This window comes from Humulus lupulus, chromosome 8 (assembly GCF_963169125.1).
Source record: "Humulus lupulus chromosome 8, drHumLupu1.1, whole genome shotgun sequence".
NCBI classification, from domain to species: Eukaryota; Viridiplantae; Streptophyta; class Magnoliopsida; order Rosales; family Cannabaceae; genus Humulus; species Humulus lupulus.
In genome coordinates, this window is record NC_084800.1 from 68,584,605 (window position 1) to 68,603,313 (window position 18,709).

General features: G+C 33.9%; 1 protein-coding gene across 1 annotated transcript; it reads right to left on the reverse strand.

Annotated features, from left to right (window-relative positions):
* Positions 1-3,020: 3,020 nt before the first annotated feature.
* On the reverse strand, positions 3,021-8,953 carry LOC133797677 (chlorophyll(ide) b reductase NOL, chloroplastic). Its single transcript, XM_062235662.1, has 13 exons — positions 8,608-8,953; positions 8,324-8,392; positions 7,823-7,884; positions 7,613-7,699; positions 7,236-7,303; positions 7,090-7,138; positions 6,917-7,002; positions 6,709-6,766; positions 6,339-6,389; positions 4,672-4,722; positions 4,541-4,582; positions 3,524-3,634; positions 3,021-3,411 (listed from the first exon to the last, which is right to left on the reverse strand). The coding sequence occupies exons 1-13, from the start codon at positions 8,882-8,884 to the stop codon at positions 3,361-3,363; spliced, it is 1,062 nt and encodes a 353-aa protein (XP_062091646.1). The 5' UTR covers positions 8,885-8,953; the 3' UTR covers positions 3,021-3,360.
* Positions 8,954-18,709: the final 9,756 nt, after the last annotated feature.

Sequence of the window (18,709 nt, forward strand, 5' to 3'; positions counted from 1 at the left end):
TTTCCCTTTAAAATTCCGTTTTCATGATTTATTGTTTAAAAAAATTAAAACAGATTTGGTATTCTTAATTAAAAAATATTTTTTTTAAGAATAAAAAGTTTACTAAAAAAAATTACTTTTATTTTTTAATTCTAAATAACAATAAATAATTAAAAAATCTCACTAGAATCAAATTTTCATTCTTCTAAAAATCAATATAGGTAAAAGAGAAATATTTTTTAAGAATGAAAAATTAATTAAGGATATGCTAAAAATAAATTTTTATTTGTTAATATTTATGTCAATTTATTCAAATAATATATTTGATAATAATTAATTAAAATATTTAAGATGAGAATAATAGAAATAGCAATAGACTAACCCACCTTCAAACTAGAAATGTCCCTTGACAATGTGACCTTAAACAATGGACAAGTTTTAGGATTGAAATTCCCAATCCCCATTTTTATGTGTGTCCATATTCCTAACTAATTAAAATAAGACAAAAATGTCACCACACATGGAATTTGGGTCCCAAGTTTTATTTTATCTTTTAGTTTTTTGAAATGATTGGTTCCCAAGTTCTAAGCTTGAACCGATGCAATGCAACAACATTTTTTGAATCACTAGAAAAAATGTGATAAAATTGAAGACCCTCCTTGAAACAAAGCATTATGCTGGAAAAACATCAAAATAGTTAGAAAATTAATTAGTGGATGTACTACTTAAATATGATTTCTTCAAATAATATACAGATAAGTATTATAATTATCAAAGAAAATCTATTGGGAAAAGAAGAGTGCACAACTCCAATGAAATTAGCTAACTTTTTAGTAATATAGTGAAATTTCACCAATTGAATTCTTACAAAATAAAAAAGTATTATTTATATTAAATAATTAATTTTGTGAAGAACTTAAAGAAGAAACCAAACCATATAGACAAAATCCAAAACAGTCAATTTTTGAAACAGAAAATCCAAATTAATCAGCAATGACTTTCCATTGAAAGGACAGAGAAAAAGAGAAACAAATTGTCCATTTAAAAATAGAGTGATTGGGGCATCTCAAGTCACGGGCACCTCATAAAAAAAAAGTAGGTTCATTTTACATGGATCTTGTATGATTTGATTCAATTATTTTTAGTATTTGTTCATATATAAAAAAATATATATTTAATTATTTTTCAGAAGAATCAGATCGCACACTTTTTTGTATTGGAAGTATATAAAATAATTTGTAGAAGAGTCTATTCATGATAAAATAAAATACTTTGTAGTTTTACAAGTATTGGTGTCATTCTTTCTTTGATTAGAATATTACGATAGAAATATAATATATAATATACACTAAAAAAAAAAAGTAAATTTTGGTGATAATTTTTTAGTCAGAATATATATTTTGTATTACTAAATATTACTTTTAGTAACAACCAAAAATTATTTGTTATTAAAATGTTATATTTAATCACAAATTATCACTAATGTAGTTTTAGTCATAACTTATTATTTTTAGTGATAAAGTTTGTTGTGATTAAAAATACATTTAGTAACAACAATTTGTGATTTTTGTTACTAATACTTTTAACCATGAACTTTTTAGTGATGACATAAGTAAGATTATTTTTTTTAGTCACAAATATTTTGTTTTTAATCATAAAATTTATTGTGACTAAAACTAAAAATATTTATAGTGATATGTTACTCGAGAGTAATATCACTAGAATAATAAATATTGAAATTATTTTATCACTACATCTGATTGAATTAGTACGAGGATATATAATAGAGGAGATTATTTACTCGTTAATATGAATATTTTATCATCTAAAAGTGTTATAATGCGATTAAATTTATTTATTTTTATTGATAATTTCGACTTTTCTGTGATATTTTAGGATTTAATAATATTTTCTGATATATCCTCCAAATGTTCACATATAAAGTCGGCACAATTATTATGGAAAATATCAATTTTTGTATTGATGATTACTTGCTATATTCTATTGTATTCTTCTTGAGATAGAATACCAAACTTCTGAGTTGGACACTAAATATTATTATAATGAAGTCTCTTGATTCTTTATGCGTATACATCATATTATTTTATTTTATTGTGTTTTTCTTAAAAATCTATTCATATTTGTATAGTTTTAATGATATTTATTTGGACTTGTATTCCATCAAAATGATTTTTAATAAGACAATAGTACTATTTGTTTATTTGAAATTATTTATAAATGAGTTTATATTTTTTTGTACCTTATATTTTGTCGCAATATCTGTTTAGACTCTGTGTTTTGATAAATTATTTTTTAGACTCATATTTTGTAAAGTAGTTCAAATAGACCTTAAATTCAATTTTGATTAACAAAAAAATTGAATATAAAAACACAATTATTAGACGAAATGATTGTGTTTTTCTTTATTAGTTTTTAATTTGGTGAATTATTTATGATTTTAGTTCAAAAAACTTTGATTAAAATCTAGTTTAAAGATTTATTTTAACTATTTTACAAAACACATGATTCAAAAAATAATTTATCAAAACACAGAGTGGTAATGAGACAAAACACATGGTACAAAAAAGTATAAACAATTTTTAAATTTCTAATACTTCGTAAAAAAAAAAAAAACATTTATTTAAATAAAATAAGTAATTTAAAAAATATCTAATTTTTTGAAATCAAATTTTACTCTAAATTTTAAATAAATTATTTGTTAAAAATTATTTCTCAAAATGTTTTTTTTAATTACTTCATTTTTAATATAAAATATTATCTCAAAAATGAAATAATTGAATTTTATTATTTTCTTTTTTTATTTGAATAAAATATTTTAATCTTTCAAAAACTATTAGAAACTATAAAATTAATTTCAATTAATAAATAAATATATTATCATTTTATTAAAAATAATTTTGACAAAAAATGAATTAATTTGCAATTTGTAAAATATATAAGATAAAAATTAATATATTTAAATATACGTAAACATAAGTATTAAAGCAAAAAAAAGTATAAATCCTTAATGTTGATGCATATTTTCATCAACAAAAATAAAAACAATTTAAACGATTAATAAAATATGAATACAAGATTTTTTACATGGTTCACTTTTTTAAAATCTAACTACGTCCCACGAGTCACGTCACTTCTCCATAGTTGAATATTTAAATTTTACCAACTTCCTCAAGTCACTTTTATTTGTATTCTTGTTTCTTTTCTTTTCTTTTTTTGTCACAAGAGTATTTATTTTTTATACAAGAAGTAAACATGAAAATATTTTACACTTTATAACAGATTTAGAAATAAATTCTACAAAAAAAAATATTGTTTTACATTTACAATTACCCAAAAAAAAATTCTAAATCCAGGTGCAATTCAATCTTCTTCTAGCACATATTTATTTCTTCTAGCACCAAAAGCAAATCTCTGTGCAAAGATGAGGAAACAGAAAAAATAGGGCATATTAGAATTTTTTTTAACTATTTATTTAAACAAATATTATTTGAAAAGACAATAAAGAAAGGAAAAGAAACTTAACTGAAAATATTTGAGAGTAAGCTTTCAACCCCGTGAGGAAACGAATATAAGTAGGCCTCATAGATCCCTTGGCAATGATGGACCTTATGTTTGGAACAAGGTATTCTGCAACCTGACAAACCCAAAGCTCCAACTCAAAACAAATAATTATATAACAAATCAAATGAGATATTTAAATCAATTTTTTACAATTAAAAAGTACTTTGAAAATGTGTATTTTCAACAAATAATAAAAGTTAATATTTTAATAAAAAATATATAAAGCTAACAACTGGATCAACTTTGGCAAATCACTAGATTACTTATAGTGATCAATCAATATAGTTACTGATGGCAACCACCATAACCATGGAGTTACCAACATAGTTACTTACGTTACAAAGGTGATGCAACCACACGAAATGACTCTCTTTATAAAAATATTAACTTTTTATCTATTTTGAAAAATACCAACATGCATTGAAAATTTCGATTTAACAAGTGTTTTGTGCGTAAATTTGTTTTATATAGATATAAAAGGTCAAAAACAGACGAATATGACAGAAGAGGAAAAGAGAAAGGTAGACAAATGATGAATAAAGAATCCAAGAGCAGGATCTGAATTGCATACATTTTAATTATTATTTTCTCTGGCCAACATAATCTAGTTGTAATATTCCTAACTCTGTCTAATCTTGATATTCCATCCACCAACTTGAAACCATTAGATAAATAATAATACATTTGTTTTGTACGGTCTCAGAATTCATGGGAAGGAATGGTGGAAAGTTGAGCTTGAATATTGAAAACTAAGGTTCCATATCTGAGTGTTCATTTGCTAAAAACTATTGCTTTAGCAAGATGATGGAGAGCACAATGTGAGAAGTAATGGAGTTATTAGAAATATATAATGTGAGAAGTAAATCTTTGAAAATCAACAAATGATTAATTATGGATTATTCTACGGCTTTGATTATGACTACATAATGCAATGATCATCATATATCACCATACACAAATCAAATAACAAAAAACTTACCACTTCAGCTGGTTCTGCTAAAACATTGATGAAAAACTTGGCCTGAAAGAATCAAAATGGTTAGTTGTTCCTTCACGAGGTATGAAAAAGAGATGTGTGACAACAAGAAAAATATTATTTTTTTATTCAACCTGCTTCGTAGTAGCACCAGACATGAGAAGATCAGTGGTCACCATTCCTGGCTGGAAAACACAACACCGAAATAGGTGATTTAATAATATAACTGCAGTAGAAGAGATCAAAGTTTCCCAAGAAATAACCATATAGATTGGAAAACCCCACCATACTAACATTTCTTCAAGTATCGAAACATATTGAAACAACATGGAAATAATTAGATGGGGACAAAAATAAAGTTCATGTTGGCATATAGGACTGTTAAACAAAAACAAGTAACCCTCCACATGGGCCCATGTCCTGCTCAACTGCATTGATTCACAGCAGGTCTGGAAATGTGTAATCCAGAGATAAAATATAATTGGTCAAGAATATCTAGGAGAGTCTGGCTTGATTTATTAGATTCTTATCATATTATGTCTTCTTTTGTGTAATCTTTCCCAAGTACAACGAATTGACAAAGGAATTCAAAATGCATTCATTATATCACCCTGGCAAAGATTGAGTCCGGTATCAAATGTCACACCAGCTGCTAATGTTTGGTCCAGGAAATGCAATTTACATCATGTTCTCCTGATTAATAATAAGTGTCTCTGGCCTTGTCTTTAAACGGACGAGAAATGTTACAAAGTCATACTTCTACATACATTACCTAACATTCACATAAGACTTATGGCACACAAGAAAACCCCTGCCAAGATTCCTCTCTCTTCTACCACTGGAAATACTGAAAAGCTATGTTAGTTGAGGACACTGTCTTCCACTTTTTAGGAGAGAACTTTTCCAAGCTTGGTGTGTGTCTACAAGTACAAGGCTGCTTTTTGAGTCAAACACCATACCACTGCCTTGATTTAAGTATATATCCATTTTTTCTAGTTCATAAAGTAAAACACCATGCCTAGATTTAAGCACATCTATTTACTCTTTCTGGCTCATTCTCAGATACGTTATGTTACACTTATTCTAGAGGTGTACTGTCTGCATGTCCTTTCCAGATGTTTGTCATGAGAGCCTAAATTGTAATACCTGCAGGGGTTTCTACACCATTGTGACCTTTTACAGATCAATACTAGTTCCACTCCAGTTTCAAGCATGTATTACCCACCTGCAAAGTTCAGTTCTCCCCTTTTGTCTTTAGTTATTTTACCAGTTTTCTCGGATCCAAGAACACAGACCATAGTGAAAGTGGGAAAGAGAAAGGCAAGAAATTGTTGCTACTGAATCATAGACAAATATAAAAGGTGTGCATTCAATGGGGAAATCCAACTAGATGGGGGTTAATCCTTTTGCATTCATGGTTTGGTATTTTTTTCAAAAGTATATCTATAATAGACCTTCAGGATCAAAATATAATGTTCAGCAATAGTAAATTTATAGAAATTCAAAGGAAGATTAATCCCCATCATGAAGCCCATGGTCAACTTCTTGTTAAATTACTTTATGATTTTCATAACATCATGCCCTTCTATGTGTTCAATCACCAATTTTTTTTCTTACCTAAAATGAAAAGAACTAAAAGAAGCATTTAAATAAATAAGAATTAACCATTTAATTTCTTTATTTGTTTATAACTATGTCCAAGAATATAAAACATGGTATCAATAGGAACTTTTTACTATCTCGTACTTTTGTTTATCTGACGAAAGGAGAACAATAATATAGGAATGGTGAAAGAACATACCGACAAATTATGTACAACCACGTTGTTCACATCTTGCATTTGCAATTCTGACTGCAAAATAAAACGACCTCAGTATTATTGAGTTGAGCATGCGAGCCATATGTTGAATTGGAAAAATTTCAGAGAGAATAATAAATTTATGTGAACATAATAATGCTAATTATGTGGACCTCTATGAATTGTATCACGCCATAAGTCCAATACCAAGAAAAATTATGGCGCAGAACAGAGCTCAAAATGTTCAGAAAAATGTAAAATATAGTTATTTAAACGAACAAATTATGTTATCAACTTAAAGCAGCTATATAAACATACTACATGCAGAACCGCTTATCAAAGGTGACTCATTTCAAAGAAGTTCAGCAAGTACCTGTAATGATTTTGTTAAATGTACCACACTGCGTTTTGTTGCCCCATATGCAGCAAATCTATAAGGGGGGAAAAAGGAAAAAAAGAATGTGACTACCCCAATTTGAAAATTCTAAGTATGGCAGGTACAGTTTACTTAAAGAGCAACAAAGTAAAAGATAAATGAAACCCAATTTTGATCATACAAAATAGGAAAATTAAAATGGTACCTTGGAGTTGGTCTTCCGTCCGAACCTGCTCCATCAATGTTGAAGATATGCCCCCCTCGAGGCTGGTTCAACATTGCCTTAATTGCCTAAACTTATTAAATTTACATGCATAAGAATCGTCCTATAAAGAGACTGAGCCAGAAAATGCAAGTCAGAAGAAGAAATTCTTCTACCTCTCGGCAACAGATCATCAAACCAAGGGTATTGGTAGTGACAACTTCACTGCATGTAATGAATCCAGAGCACAAACAATCAGGCATTGGTGATAAACAGAGACAGGATATGTCATATTACAGATACAGAAAGATTAGAAGTTCACATGAGGTCTTCATCTGATGCCTCAGCCAGTGGTTTATAACTATATGCATTTGATCCTGCATTATTTATCTGCATGTATCATCAACATGGATTAAGAGTATTAACACAACAACAAAACTCCAGGTGTAGCAAATGAATATCTACTACTTTGTCTTACAAAAGGAACAAACTGTAACAGACTTAATTATAATTAAATGTTAATTAAGTCTTCATTTCTTTCTTTCTTTCTTTTGTTTTCTTTTAAATCACATGATGTAAAACCATTTGAATATGGGTGGAAATATAATTTGTAATACATCACAACTCTTTTATGTAATGAACTAGAATTCCTGGCAAGAATCTTAAGATAACAATTGACAAAAGCTCTGACAATAATACCCAAACATCAATGTAGCCTAAATTTCTTTTGGCAAAGGCAACTAGATCCTTGACATCCTGGCCTTCTCTAACATCACATCGAGTACCCTGTAAAAGATAAATATGAACTATTGGCATGAATAAATTCAACAGGCTATGCATTAAAACAAGGAAAGAAATTGAGAAAAATATGTGACATTAAAATGGAAAAATAAGTTGTAAAGGAGGTACCCACACATGCTGCTCCCCAAATTCTTCCCTTAAGCTCTGTACAGTAGATTCCACTCTCTTTGCTGTAATATAGAATATAAATCCAAAAATATAAGCCCAATATACATATATATATATTACATATGATGAATTTAACCAATAATACTAAAAATCCTTACAGCAGTGGATTCATAAACTATACCACTATAATATGTGATGTACATATTAGAAATGTGCAACTCCATTGATCATGAAAATAACCAAAGAGAAGAATGAAGAAGATAACAAATTATTAAGAGGAAAACAGTAAATTAGAGAGAACTTTAGCAAAAAGAGAGGGAAAGAGAAGGCAAAGAAGTGATAAGCTAATGTTGAGACAAGTATAAAGGACAGCGAGTTTTAAAACAAAGAGCAAGGGATAAGAATTGCACCATAAACAACAACAGCACATGAAAACTTATAAACAACAAATTCATTATTTGAATTGAAGTTATAGATACAACATCACCTGTCAGTGCATACCTGATCTTGAGCAAATCACAACATTATCACCTGCTTTCAAAAACTCTTTCGCAAGAGCATATCCTATACCTGAGTTAACGGATAAACGATAAACAAAATTAGAACAGTTAAAAACAAAATCAATTGAACCCAAAAACCATAAAAGAGAGATAAGTAAAAGGGGCAAACAAAGTAAGAGTAATGATGAATTTGAACATGGATAAACGATAACTATTGTAAACCCCTATGAAGAAGCGAAAGAGCTGCATTATCAGTTAGAATTGACTAAGAGGCAGAGAGAGCACCTTTGGTTGAACCTGTAATGAGCACGTTGTAAGGAGGCACCGATGATTCTCCTTCTGTGGAAGAGGCTTGGGCTCTGACCTGATCAGAACCAGAGCCACCGGACCTGCTCAAGCTGAGGCGGGAAGCAACGGTGAGAGAAGCGGCGTAACGGTGGGAATAACGAAGAAATGGGTTGTTTTGGAGGAGAGGGTGACAAAAAAACTGATGGGTTTTGGAGGAGAAGAGTGGGGAGAGAGATGGGGAAGAAGACAGGTTGAGGGAAGAAGCCATAGTCATTCTGCACTGTGCGAAGCCAAAGCCTAAGCCTAACTAAGCGCCAAACAATATTAACTGATTAAAGCGCTCTTCTAGTCTCTTACACTAAGCATTTCCTACGTCATTATATTAAATCGGGTTATTTGCGGCAAAACCCTCCAATCTTTATGAATAGTTACACTTAACCCCAATAAAAAAAATTGGTGGCAAAACCCTTATGTTAGTAAGTTGTTACATCTGGTAGTTTTCTACTGTTAAGAGCCAAATAGGATTAATTATAGCACATAATTAGACCACTTGTATGCACATATAACATAATTTAATGAGGTGTAAAGCTTATTTTTTTAATAATAATAATAATTATAAATCATATTAATAATAACTAATAATCAAATTAAATTAAAAGAAAACCTGAATTTACTAACCAAACCCCGATCCTACAGAGAACCCAGCCGGCGTCGCACCATCAAACCCCCAGCCCTTTGTTGTACTTGTTCCCCTGTCGAACCCAGAAACAGTCTGAAAATCCCTAGGCACTTTCCGTTCTATTAAGCGAGTCCATATTCTGTCTGGTAGAGTACTCCATTTTCGTTCTTTCTATTTGGGCAGATAAGAGTTATATGGATATTGTTTGGTTCCTTGATTGAGTAATCAATCACCTATTTCTCTGTTGAATTAAATATGTTTATTTGTTTGTTTTGACTGGATGTTTGTTTTCTTTTTAAAGGGTGCTTCGTCCCAGTGGTTTGTTGCTCATAAGATAAGGGGTGAATTTAATATTTCACATTTGATGCAATTAGGACTGTAGAAAAAGGTCGCTTTGCACTTTTTACTAGAGAGGTTAGCTTATTATAAGCTTTGAATCTTAGAAACGACAAGAAACAATTATCACATAAGTTTCAGTTTCACATTTACTTACTTGAATATCCCTGATTTATTGTTTATGCTTTGTATAATGTAATATCCCTGCTTATAACGCTTGACAATTGTGGGACATCATCCAATATATACTTATCTTGATGCGTCCAAGTGATTTCTGGTCGTATTGATATGTTTTGATCAATTGTGTGAGAGATTTTGAAAGCATAGTTTAAGAAGGAGATATGTCATCATTGTTAGGCACAAAAAAAAAGGAAGAATATCATTTTTTATGTAGCTGTAATATATACTCTGTTTTGGTTGAAAAATGTAAGTTTAATTTGTGCAATGATTAATGAGATTAGTTGTAATCTATCCATAGTTCAAATTAGTTCAAATTGACTGTTATTGTTTTGGTTTTTTATGAAGGAATCACTACTACAAATTAGTGATACAAATTATTATACAAGAATAGTTACATCTTTCACTTCACCAAATGCCAAAGTATTAATCAAGCAAATGCACCATAGAATGCTAATTAATCATAAAAGTATTGGTTTTTATTGATTAAATCAGAGATTATGCGCAGCGGAACAACAATCAAATTGTCAGATTAATCCCATAAGATTTCTAGATCTACTTCTTCACACTCATATATATATATATTGAATCAAGGACAAGAATAGAAACATTACCTCAGGTCATTCCTTGCTGCTATCTTTTCGTATGGTTAAATCCTTGAGATCTCACACCAAGATATTCCAAAATGTTCTCAATCACACAAAGAACGAGTGTGGGCTCGCTATACAAATAATATGCAATAACTATTTATCAGATATTCTCAACACATGAGATCTGATAAATTTTGGACCTAGGTTTTGTGAAGAACAATGACCTTTGTTTTTGTCACTGTTCTCTTTCTCTGAGAGAATCCTAGATATTTTTCTATCCCTGAAAACTTACGTTCTGTGAAAACTGATATCCCATATTTAATAATATCCAATATATTAAAATATTTGTTATTTAAAACAAATTCAAAATAACTGATCAGTTATCAGATTTTTGTTTTAATAATAATATTTTAATCATATTAAAATATCTCATTATTTATTTAATATTTAAATAACTAAAATTGTGGAATCAAGAGACTCAGTCCTTCTCTTATGCGTGTAGCACAGTTCCTGTGCACTGTGCCACACGTGTACCACATGCATGTGCAGGCATGTGATTTTCCCAATTTTATTATTATTTAAATACCAAAAATTCCAAAAAATAAATTAATTCAAAATTAATTATATTTCTGATAAATCAAATAATTGATTAATTACACATAATTAATTAATAATTATGTTTGATACATAGAAAAATATTTTACTTATCACATAAGTCATTTTTGCCCATTTTTGTATTTGCCTTTGACAGTGATTGTTTGAGCCATTTCGGGGACCATGGACCTATAACATTAAGCTCCAATAAATTGAAACTAAATAATTAAACTATTTAATTATAATAGTTAATTTATTAATTCTGATATTACTCCACTATAAATTCAGAATTTCACTCTTTATGTTATAGATATACTTTTACATAAAAAAATTTCTTAAGTCGTCCATTGATATAACCATCTTACAATAGTTCAACCTTCTAATTAATTAGTTCATAAATTAGAATGGAAGAATTACCATTTTACCTTTCTATTTTACTTCTTATTCCTTAAGTACCATTAATTCACTAGTGAATAATTAATATATAATCTAATTATAGATTTGAGCTCAAAATCATTCAGTTCCAGAATTAACCCTTAAGGGAACTAATATACGATCCGTTAGGAAAGATTAGATTCATTATTGTTGATACATGTTCCCAGCCATCCATGATATTAAATCTCTAAAACAAAAGTCATTATCCTCATTCTTTGAAGAGACCTTAACGAATGAATCAAAAGATTTAATAAACATGAACAGGAATTCATGAACAGGAGTTCATGAACACTCAGGATTTAGGTTGATCTATAAATGATCATCAGTTTTGATATGAATTACAAGTCTTTATTGTTAAATGGTTTTTGGATAAAGACTTTAATTCACATCGGTCCATGTCATATATAATCATATTATATAAAGCACCTTTACCGAGATGTCTTTCCACATCAATAATCCGAATCTAGATTATTTGTATCATTATGATACTCAGTAAACCGTACTTACAACTCCAATTAAAGAATTCCATAACTTTAATTTGTTGTTGTTGACTATTTTTATTCATTCATGTGATCTTAATTCTCTCGTACTAATACAAGATCACATCCTCAATAATGAATATGGAATTTTTCTAATATTTACAAAATTATTCAAACAATAATTTAACAATCTAAATATGACAATAATAATAAACCATTGTATTTATTTATTCACAGAAAAAAAAAACAAATGTCTTTACTTGCTTTTAGGACACACTCCTAACAAAAGGAACAAAATAGGCCAAAGTATTAATCAAGCATATACACCATAGAATGCTAATCAGAAAGAAACAAAATAATATACCAACGTATTAATCAACCAAAAACAAAATGATACCAGAGTTATAATTAATCTAAAACAAAGGCCAATAATATTTAAACCAAAGTTATAACGAGTATATGATTACATCAAAACAACTGGGCATACAAAATTGGTGCATTATCAAAATAAGAGCAACAACAACAACAAAAAAGATGTTATTACAACTAAGAACTTGGACCAGCTTCCCTTGCTTGTTGTTTGTGTCTTCTTTCTCTTATCTTTTTAGTTTCTTGAGATGGATTCTTGCTGGGTGGTCTTCCATTTTTCTTTGCAATTGGAGCCTACAAAATGACAACAATGCCAAACATAAATAAAAGCATTACTGCTGTCTAAATTCAACATATAAACTTCACATGATTACCTTCTTAACAACGAGTTTTTTACATGAGCTCTTGTAGTGGCCCACCTCCTTACAGTTGCGGCATGTTGTTTGCTGGCCTATTCTCTTAGTCTTTTTTGCTCCTAGAGGAGGCTCATTGGTACCCCGTCTTCTCTTTTTTTTAGGTCTTCCAGGCAGATTGTTTTCACCAGGAGCTTGAATAGGGTTAAGGCCAGTTTCAGGCCAATTTTCTGGGCTTGGCATTGGCCCTACAACCCCACCATATGCTGCCACAAACCATTCTTTCTTATAATACTCATGGATAAAATTCATGACATCATCGTTGCAGCTCCAAATACATGCTAGAGCATGTGCACACGGTATACCTGACAACTCAAACCTCCTACAAGTACATGTCATTTTAACTAGATCTACCACAAAAATTTGGCTCATTCCACCTTGATTAACTTCAAATCTGTTTGCATGCCCTAGTAGCAAAGCAATTTCTAGCAACTAATTTAAGATTCTCTATTATTTGCAAAATCCTAGGCCCCACTGGTTGATTCCACATTCCCACACTTTCTCTTTTTTCACAAAATCTACACATAAGCCAATACCTAACCTTCTCTAGCAAAGTCATAATTGGTTTATCCCTAGCAATCATAATAGCAGCGTTGAAACTTTCACACAGGTTGTTGACTAACATGTCACACTTTACAATCGTTATATTGCTTACTTTGTGAGTATTACCAATTTTGGTGGGTAATTCTTAGAAATATAGTATTCAAAGCTACCTCAAAAAAATCTTGCCCTACAAGCATTATGGAATTGTTTACATTTTTTTTACAACATCAAATACATGACTACTACTCTGAAATAAAAAGTACAAAGAAACTAGAAAGCTGATTGATTTTGGTTCTTTAAAAGTGTCAAAATAAGCTCTACATGTAATGCCCTGGATAACCAAGACCGTTACACTGTGTGTTTAAAAATAGTGCAAGACTTGCTAATCAAGTCATTTAAACAAAATGTGAATCCATCGTCATCAACATATTAGGAACAAAAGATTTTGGTCACAAACAGGCTATTTTCATTAAAAATGACAGTTTAATACAGGGAAACTCAAAACAGGGTTTAGATGACTCAGTTACAGCAAATCTCAAAAGTTATAAATAATTCAAGCCACTCTAATGGCAAAATACACATTTTAGGTTTCCGTCCCTGTACAATTCCCCGACTGTGGCAGCCGAGCAGCTGACAATGTACACCTCGCCCCCAGAGCTCTACAACTCATGGTTGATTCAGCATACCCTTGCCTTTACCTGCACCACATAGCACCCGTGAGCCGAGGCCCAGCAAGAAAGCATGATATCATAGCAAGATCAAGATCATTAATCAAATATTCCACAATGCACAACCAGGAATTCAGCAATTCATAACATTTATCTAATCAGTGATAACACTCAATAGATTAACAATTTGTTATCCAGACAGTCAACAAATCATATCCATAACACAATATTCACGCTCATAATCAACAGTTTATCACATCCATCAAGTAATACTCAGGGTCGACGCCCTTAGGTCGCACCCTCTATTTAACCCACTGTCTTTGGCTCACTTAGGCCGCCCCCAGTGTAATACTCACTGACTCTGGCCAGCTTAACCGAGCTCAGTGATAAATAAGCTGCCTTAGCTACCAGTGGTCGAGTCGCGCCCTGTGCGCAAATATTGATTCCGACACCCTTAGGCCAGTTATCGCATGTCCCATGGCATAATACCACCTCATGACATGATATACAAATATAGGGAGCTCTTAGTCCCATCATGTTCACATGGTTAATCACATTCACATAACAATGCATACAAACATAGGGAACACTTAGTCCCAACCTAACCACATAAGCAGGTGCAGCTTTCTTACCTTTAGATTTCGCTAGCTCGTTCAATTTCCTCAAGCACGATCCCGTCTGAACCTTAGTGTGTACCTAGTCACAGCCATAAATCAGAATCACCACCAAACTTCTGTTACACCCAGATTTCAAGCTATGTTAAATATGACCTCAAAATTTGGATTCGCAAATAAGTGGACTCATAAGGTTGGAAATATGCTCCAGGATTAAATATCGAGCCTGCAGGACATAGACGACCTCGAATATGGTGACCTCGGAGTGTTCATGATCTCAAAAAGGTAGCTCCGGAGACGCATCCATCTTCAGAGATGACCCTGGATCAGAGGTCCCGAGCTCGACGCACATACGATCTCGAAAGCCATGTGACCTCGGGAGATATCTCTAGCTCGAAAGATGACGGGAAACCTGGGAGGCTAAAGCCTTAGAGATACGTGATAACCACCTTGAATATCTATAAGTGTTGTAAATACGAGATGTAATCCTCATTTATTACTGTAAATCCCCTAGAATCGTGGGATATTATTTGGTCAGTTATATGTCCCCTGGTCTTCAGGGGACGTTTCCTTTTATATCTGACTATAGGCATTTAAAGCCATTTATTTGATTTACACAAAAAGAGTAACTACCCAAAATATGTGGGATAGTATTCTTCCATCTTCTCTATAAATAGAGAGGCCATGCACCATTGTAATGGACCGAAATTCTGAACCTTGAGAGAAAACTCTGGAGAATTCATTCCTGAAGAATTCCCAGAGATAATCTTGAGTTTAATAACAGAGACTCGTGGACTAGGCAGATTTAACTGCTGAACCACGTAAAAATCGTGTGTTTGTATTGTCTTATTTCAATTGGCCATTATCAGTTATTGTTTATGTGCTCTTCTTTCACTGTTTGACAAAAAACGGCGTCAACAACTTCAAATCCAAAACCTAGCCTCGGGACCAATCCCGAGCCCCCGGGAAGCCCTAATTCCACCAAACGGGGTGGTGGAATCAAACCCCGAGCCTCCAGGCAAAAACCCTAAGGAAAAACTCAAAAACTCATTTCTGGAGACAGGGTAGCGTTATAACGCTCTAAGGAGGGTGCTATAGCGCTACAAGCAGAACCAAAATGCCCAGGAAGCCCTAGCCTAGTGCTGTAGCGCCCAAAGGCTAGCGCTACAGCGCTAGTCACAGACCAGCAACACTCTGTTTTCCCCTCTTCGACTTTCCTCGAACAAAAACCCCTTGGAACCCTACCAACCCTCAATTACACACCAAATTGAGTCTATCATCACCTATATCTCACCCCATACAACTCAATAACACAAGACTTAACCACATGCATCATCAAACTAGGAAAACAAACATTGAACCCAAGAACTAAAAGATTCAACCAGAAACTCAGATACTTAGAACATCAAAGCTAGAACTTGTTACCTTCTATGGAGGATTTCGACCTTAAGTTATCCCTAGCATCCAACCAGCCTCAAGCCCTTCAACTCCTCAGGTTCATATCCCTTTATTCCATCCAAAACTCAAACTTAGAAATCATCTCATTAAAACCCAGAAAAACACATCAGGAAACCTTAAAACTTACCTCAATTGACTGGCTAAACCCTGCTAGTTCTTCTAGCTTCACCAAGGCCTTTAGCCCTAAGCTCCATCCTGAGCTTACTCTGGAATTCCAACTCCAAAACTCACAAAGAATGGTGAAGAGGTGACCCAGCCGAATGAGAGAGAGAGATAACTCTAAGTGTCTTGTTTTTCTTTCTTTCCTTCTTCTTTTCTTTTCCTTAAGCTTCTGAGTCTATCTACAACTTCCACTAAAATTATAAAGCAGAATATAGCCTATCCTTTAGTAAGCCAAATGACCACCTTGCCCTCCCAATAATAACTAAACCTTTAAATCATCCTAGGGGCATTTTGGTCATTACTCCTAATTCCCGCTGTTATACCCAGATTTCGAGCCATAGTAAATATGACCTCGAAAGCTGAGTTCGCATTAAATGGTCTCGTGAGGGTTAGGGTATGCTCTACGATTGTAAATCGAGCCTGCAAAGTATGATACATGACCTCGAATGTAGTGACCTCGAAATGATCTCGATCTCGAAAGGTAGCTCTGAGAGCCCCTCATCTTCAGGAACAACTTCGGAGCAGGGATCTTGAGCTCGATGTACTATCTCGAAAGCAATGTTAGCTTGGGAGAAGTCAGTGGCTCGCACAATGACGTGAAACCTGAGATGCTGAAGCCTTGGAGATACGCTATGACCACCTTGAATGTCTACAAATATTGTAAACATGAGATGTAATCCTCATTTATTGATGTAAATCCCCAAGAATCGTTGGATATTATTTAGTCAGTTATGCGTTTCCTGGTCTTCAGGGACGTTTCCTTTTTTATCTGATTAAAGGCATTTAAAGCCATTTATTTTATTCACAAAAGAGTAACTACCCAAAATATGTGGGATAGTATTCTGCATCCTTCTCTATAAATAGAGAAGCCATGCACCATTGTAATGGACCGAAATTCTGATCTTTGAGAGAAAACTCTGGAGAATTCATGCTAAAGAATTTTTCAGAGATAATCTTAAGATTAATAACAGAGACTCATGGACTAGGCAGATTTAACTGCTGAACCACGTAAAAAACCGTGTGTTTGATTTGTTTGTTCCGTTTGGCTATCGTTATTCATTGTTTTTGTGCTCTTCTTTTATCTGTTGACGAAAAATGGCGTCAACAGTTTGGTGCTTTCATTGAGAGCCTTAAGCATTCATCCCTGAGAGATTTATGGTCGCAAACAATCAGAACACTCCTGAAGAAAATTACCCAAGGCTTCCTGGAAAACAACCAATGGAGAACCCGGAGTCTGAGGAGAGAAGTGGATCCTCCGATTCCCGGGGACCACCACCTCAACCGAGGGATGAGGATATGTACTACAAACCTGAACGTTACGTTCCTATTGTAGAACTGGAAAACAGGTAGTTGAAACAACTGTTGGCAGAAGCCAACAAACGGAATGAGGAGTTGACTAGGATAGCCACGGAGGCGCAGGTGGCTCAGCCCCCGCCTTCGCGCGAAAACCAAGTCCCTCCTCCAAGGGACGTGCATGTTCCTCCCCGGAGGCCCCGTGGACGACCACGAAAAGATGCTGCCACGAGGAGGCCGACTCAACCTCCAGCACCAGTAGAGCCATCTGCTCCTCCTAGGCCCCAGAGGAGTACCCGAGCTCGGGTCCCGCCTAATCCACCTGCGGAAGCACCTGCAGGAACTGAGAATAACCGAGCTCCTACCAAGGCTCGGACTCAGGTTCCTGGTAGCGCACCGAACGCGACTGGCCCATCTCGGGCAAATTCTGGACCCTCTAGGCCGAAGCAAGGGAGGCAGCCACCGTCACCTATACGATTCCCTCCATCTCCCGTAAGATATCCTTCACCTCCCCGCAGAAACGCTCAACCTGTTCAGAATCAGGATCAAGGGCGTACGGGGGATAGGCAAGGACACAGGGAGACTTTCCAGGAGTGGAGAGGCGCACAATCTGAGAGAATTCAGACGTCCCAGTCTCGCACTGCGGAGACAAGGCGACATGGGAAGAACCCATCTCGAAACGACCGATCAATAAGTTTCACCAGTGACGAGTCCGGAGAAACCAGGTCCGTCAGTAAACGCGACCGAGGTCGTAAAAATACTGGAAGCCGCAAGACCCGTCCTGACCTGCGGAATCATCTGAATCAGAGCAGGGGGAAGGGAGATCAGATGAATCCGGACCTAAGGAATCACCTAAATGGGCGTAGAGATCCCTCACGGAGACGCGAGCCTGGGATCATAATCAATGACTGGCAATTCCAGACACCGCCTAAGGACCCAGTCCAAGAAAGGATTGATCAGCTCGAAAAAGCCTTTAGGCTTTTAAAGAATGAACGAGGGAACGGTCGATATGAGGACTCTGACGAGGAGCTCGAGCCGTTTGCTCCCAATATTTCTAACACTCAGTTTCCCCAAGGGTTCCGGATTCCTCACGTCCCAGCGTTTGAGGGAAAAACCGACCCATGTAGCCACCTGAGTACATTCAACACTATTATGAGAGCTAGTAACGTGGGTTACGAGCTCAGGTGCATGTTGTTTCCAACATCATTGGCCGGACCTGCCAAGAGTTGGTTCGAGAAGTACAAGAGACACTCGATAACTTCATGGGATCAGTTGTCTAGGGACTTCAA

What these genes read in the sequence shown, in the direction of transcription:
- LOC133797677 (XM_062235662.1), bottom strand. Translation starts at nt 8,884, where the DNA reads ATGACTATGGCTTCTTCCCTCAACCTGTCTTCTTCCCCATCTCTCTCC. An exon ending in CTGGTGCTACTACGAAGCAG is followed by an intron (nt 4,583 to 4,671) that starts GTTGAATAAAAA and finishes TGATTCTTTCAG; the next exon opens with GCCAAGTTTTTCATCAATGT. An exon ending in CTTACTCTCAAATATTTTCA is followed by an intron (nt 3,412 to 3,523) that starts GTTAAGTTTCTT and finishes ATCTTTGCACAG; the next exon opens with AGATTTGCTTTTGGTGCTAG.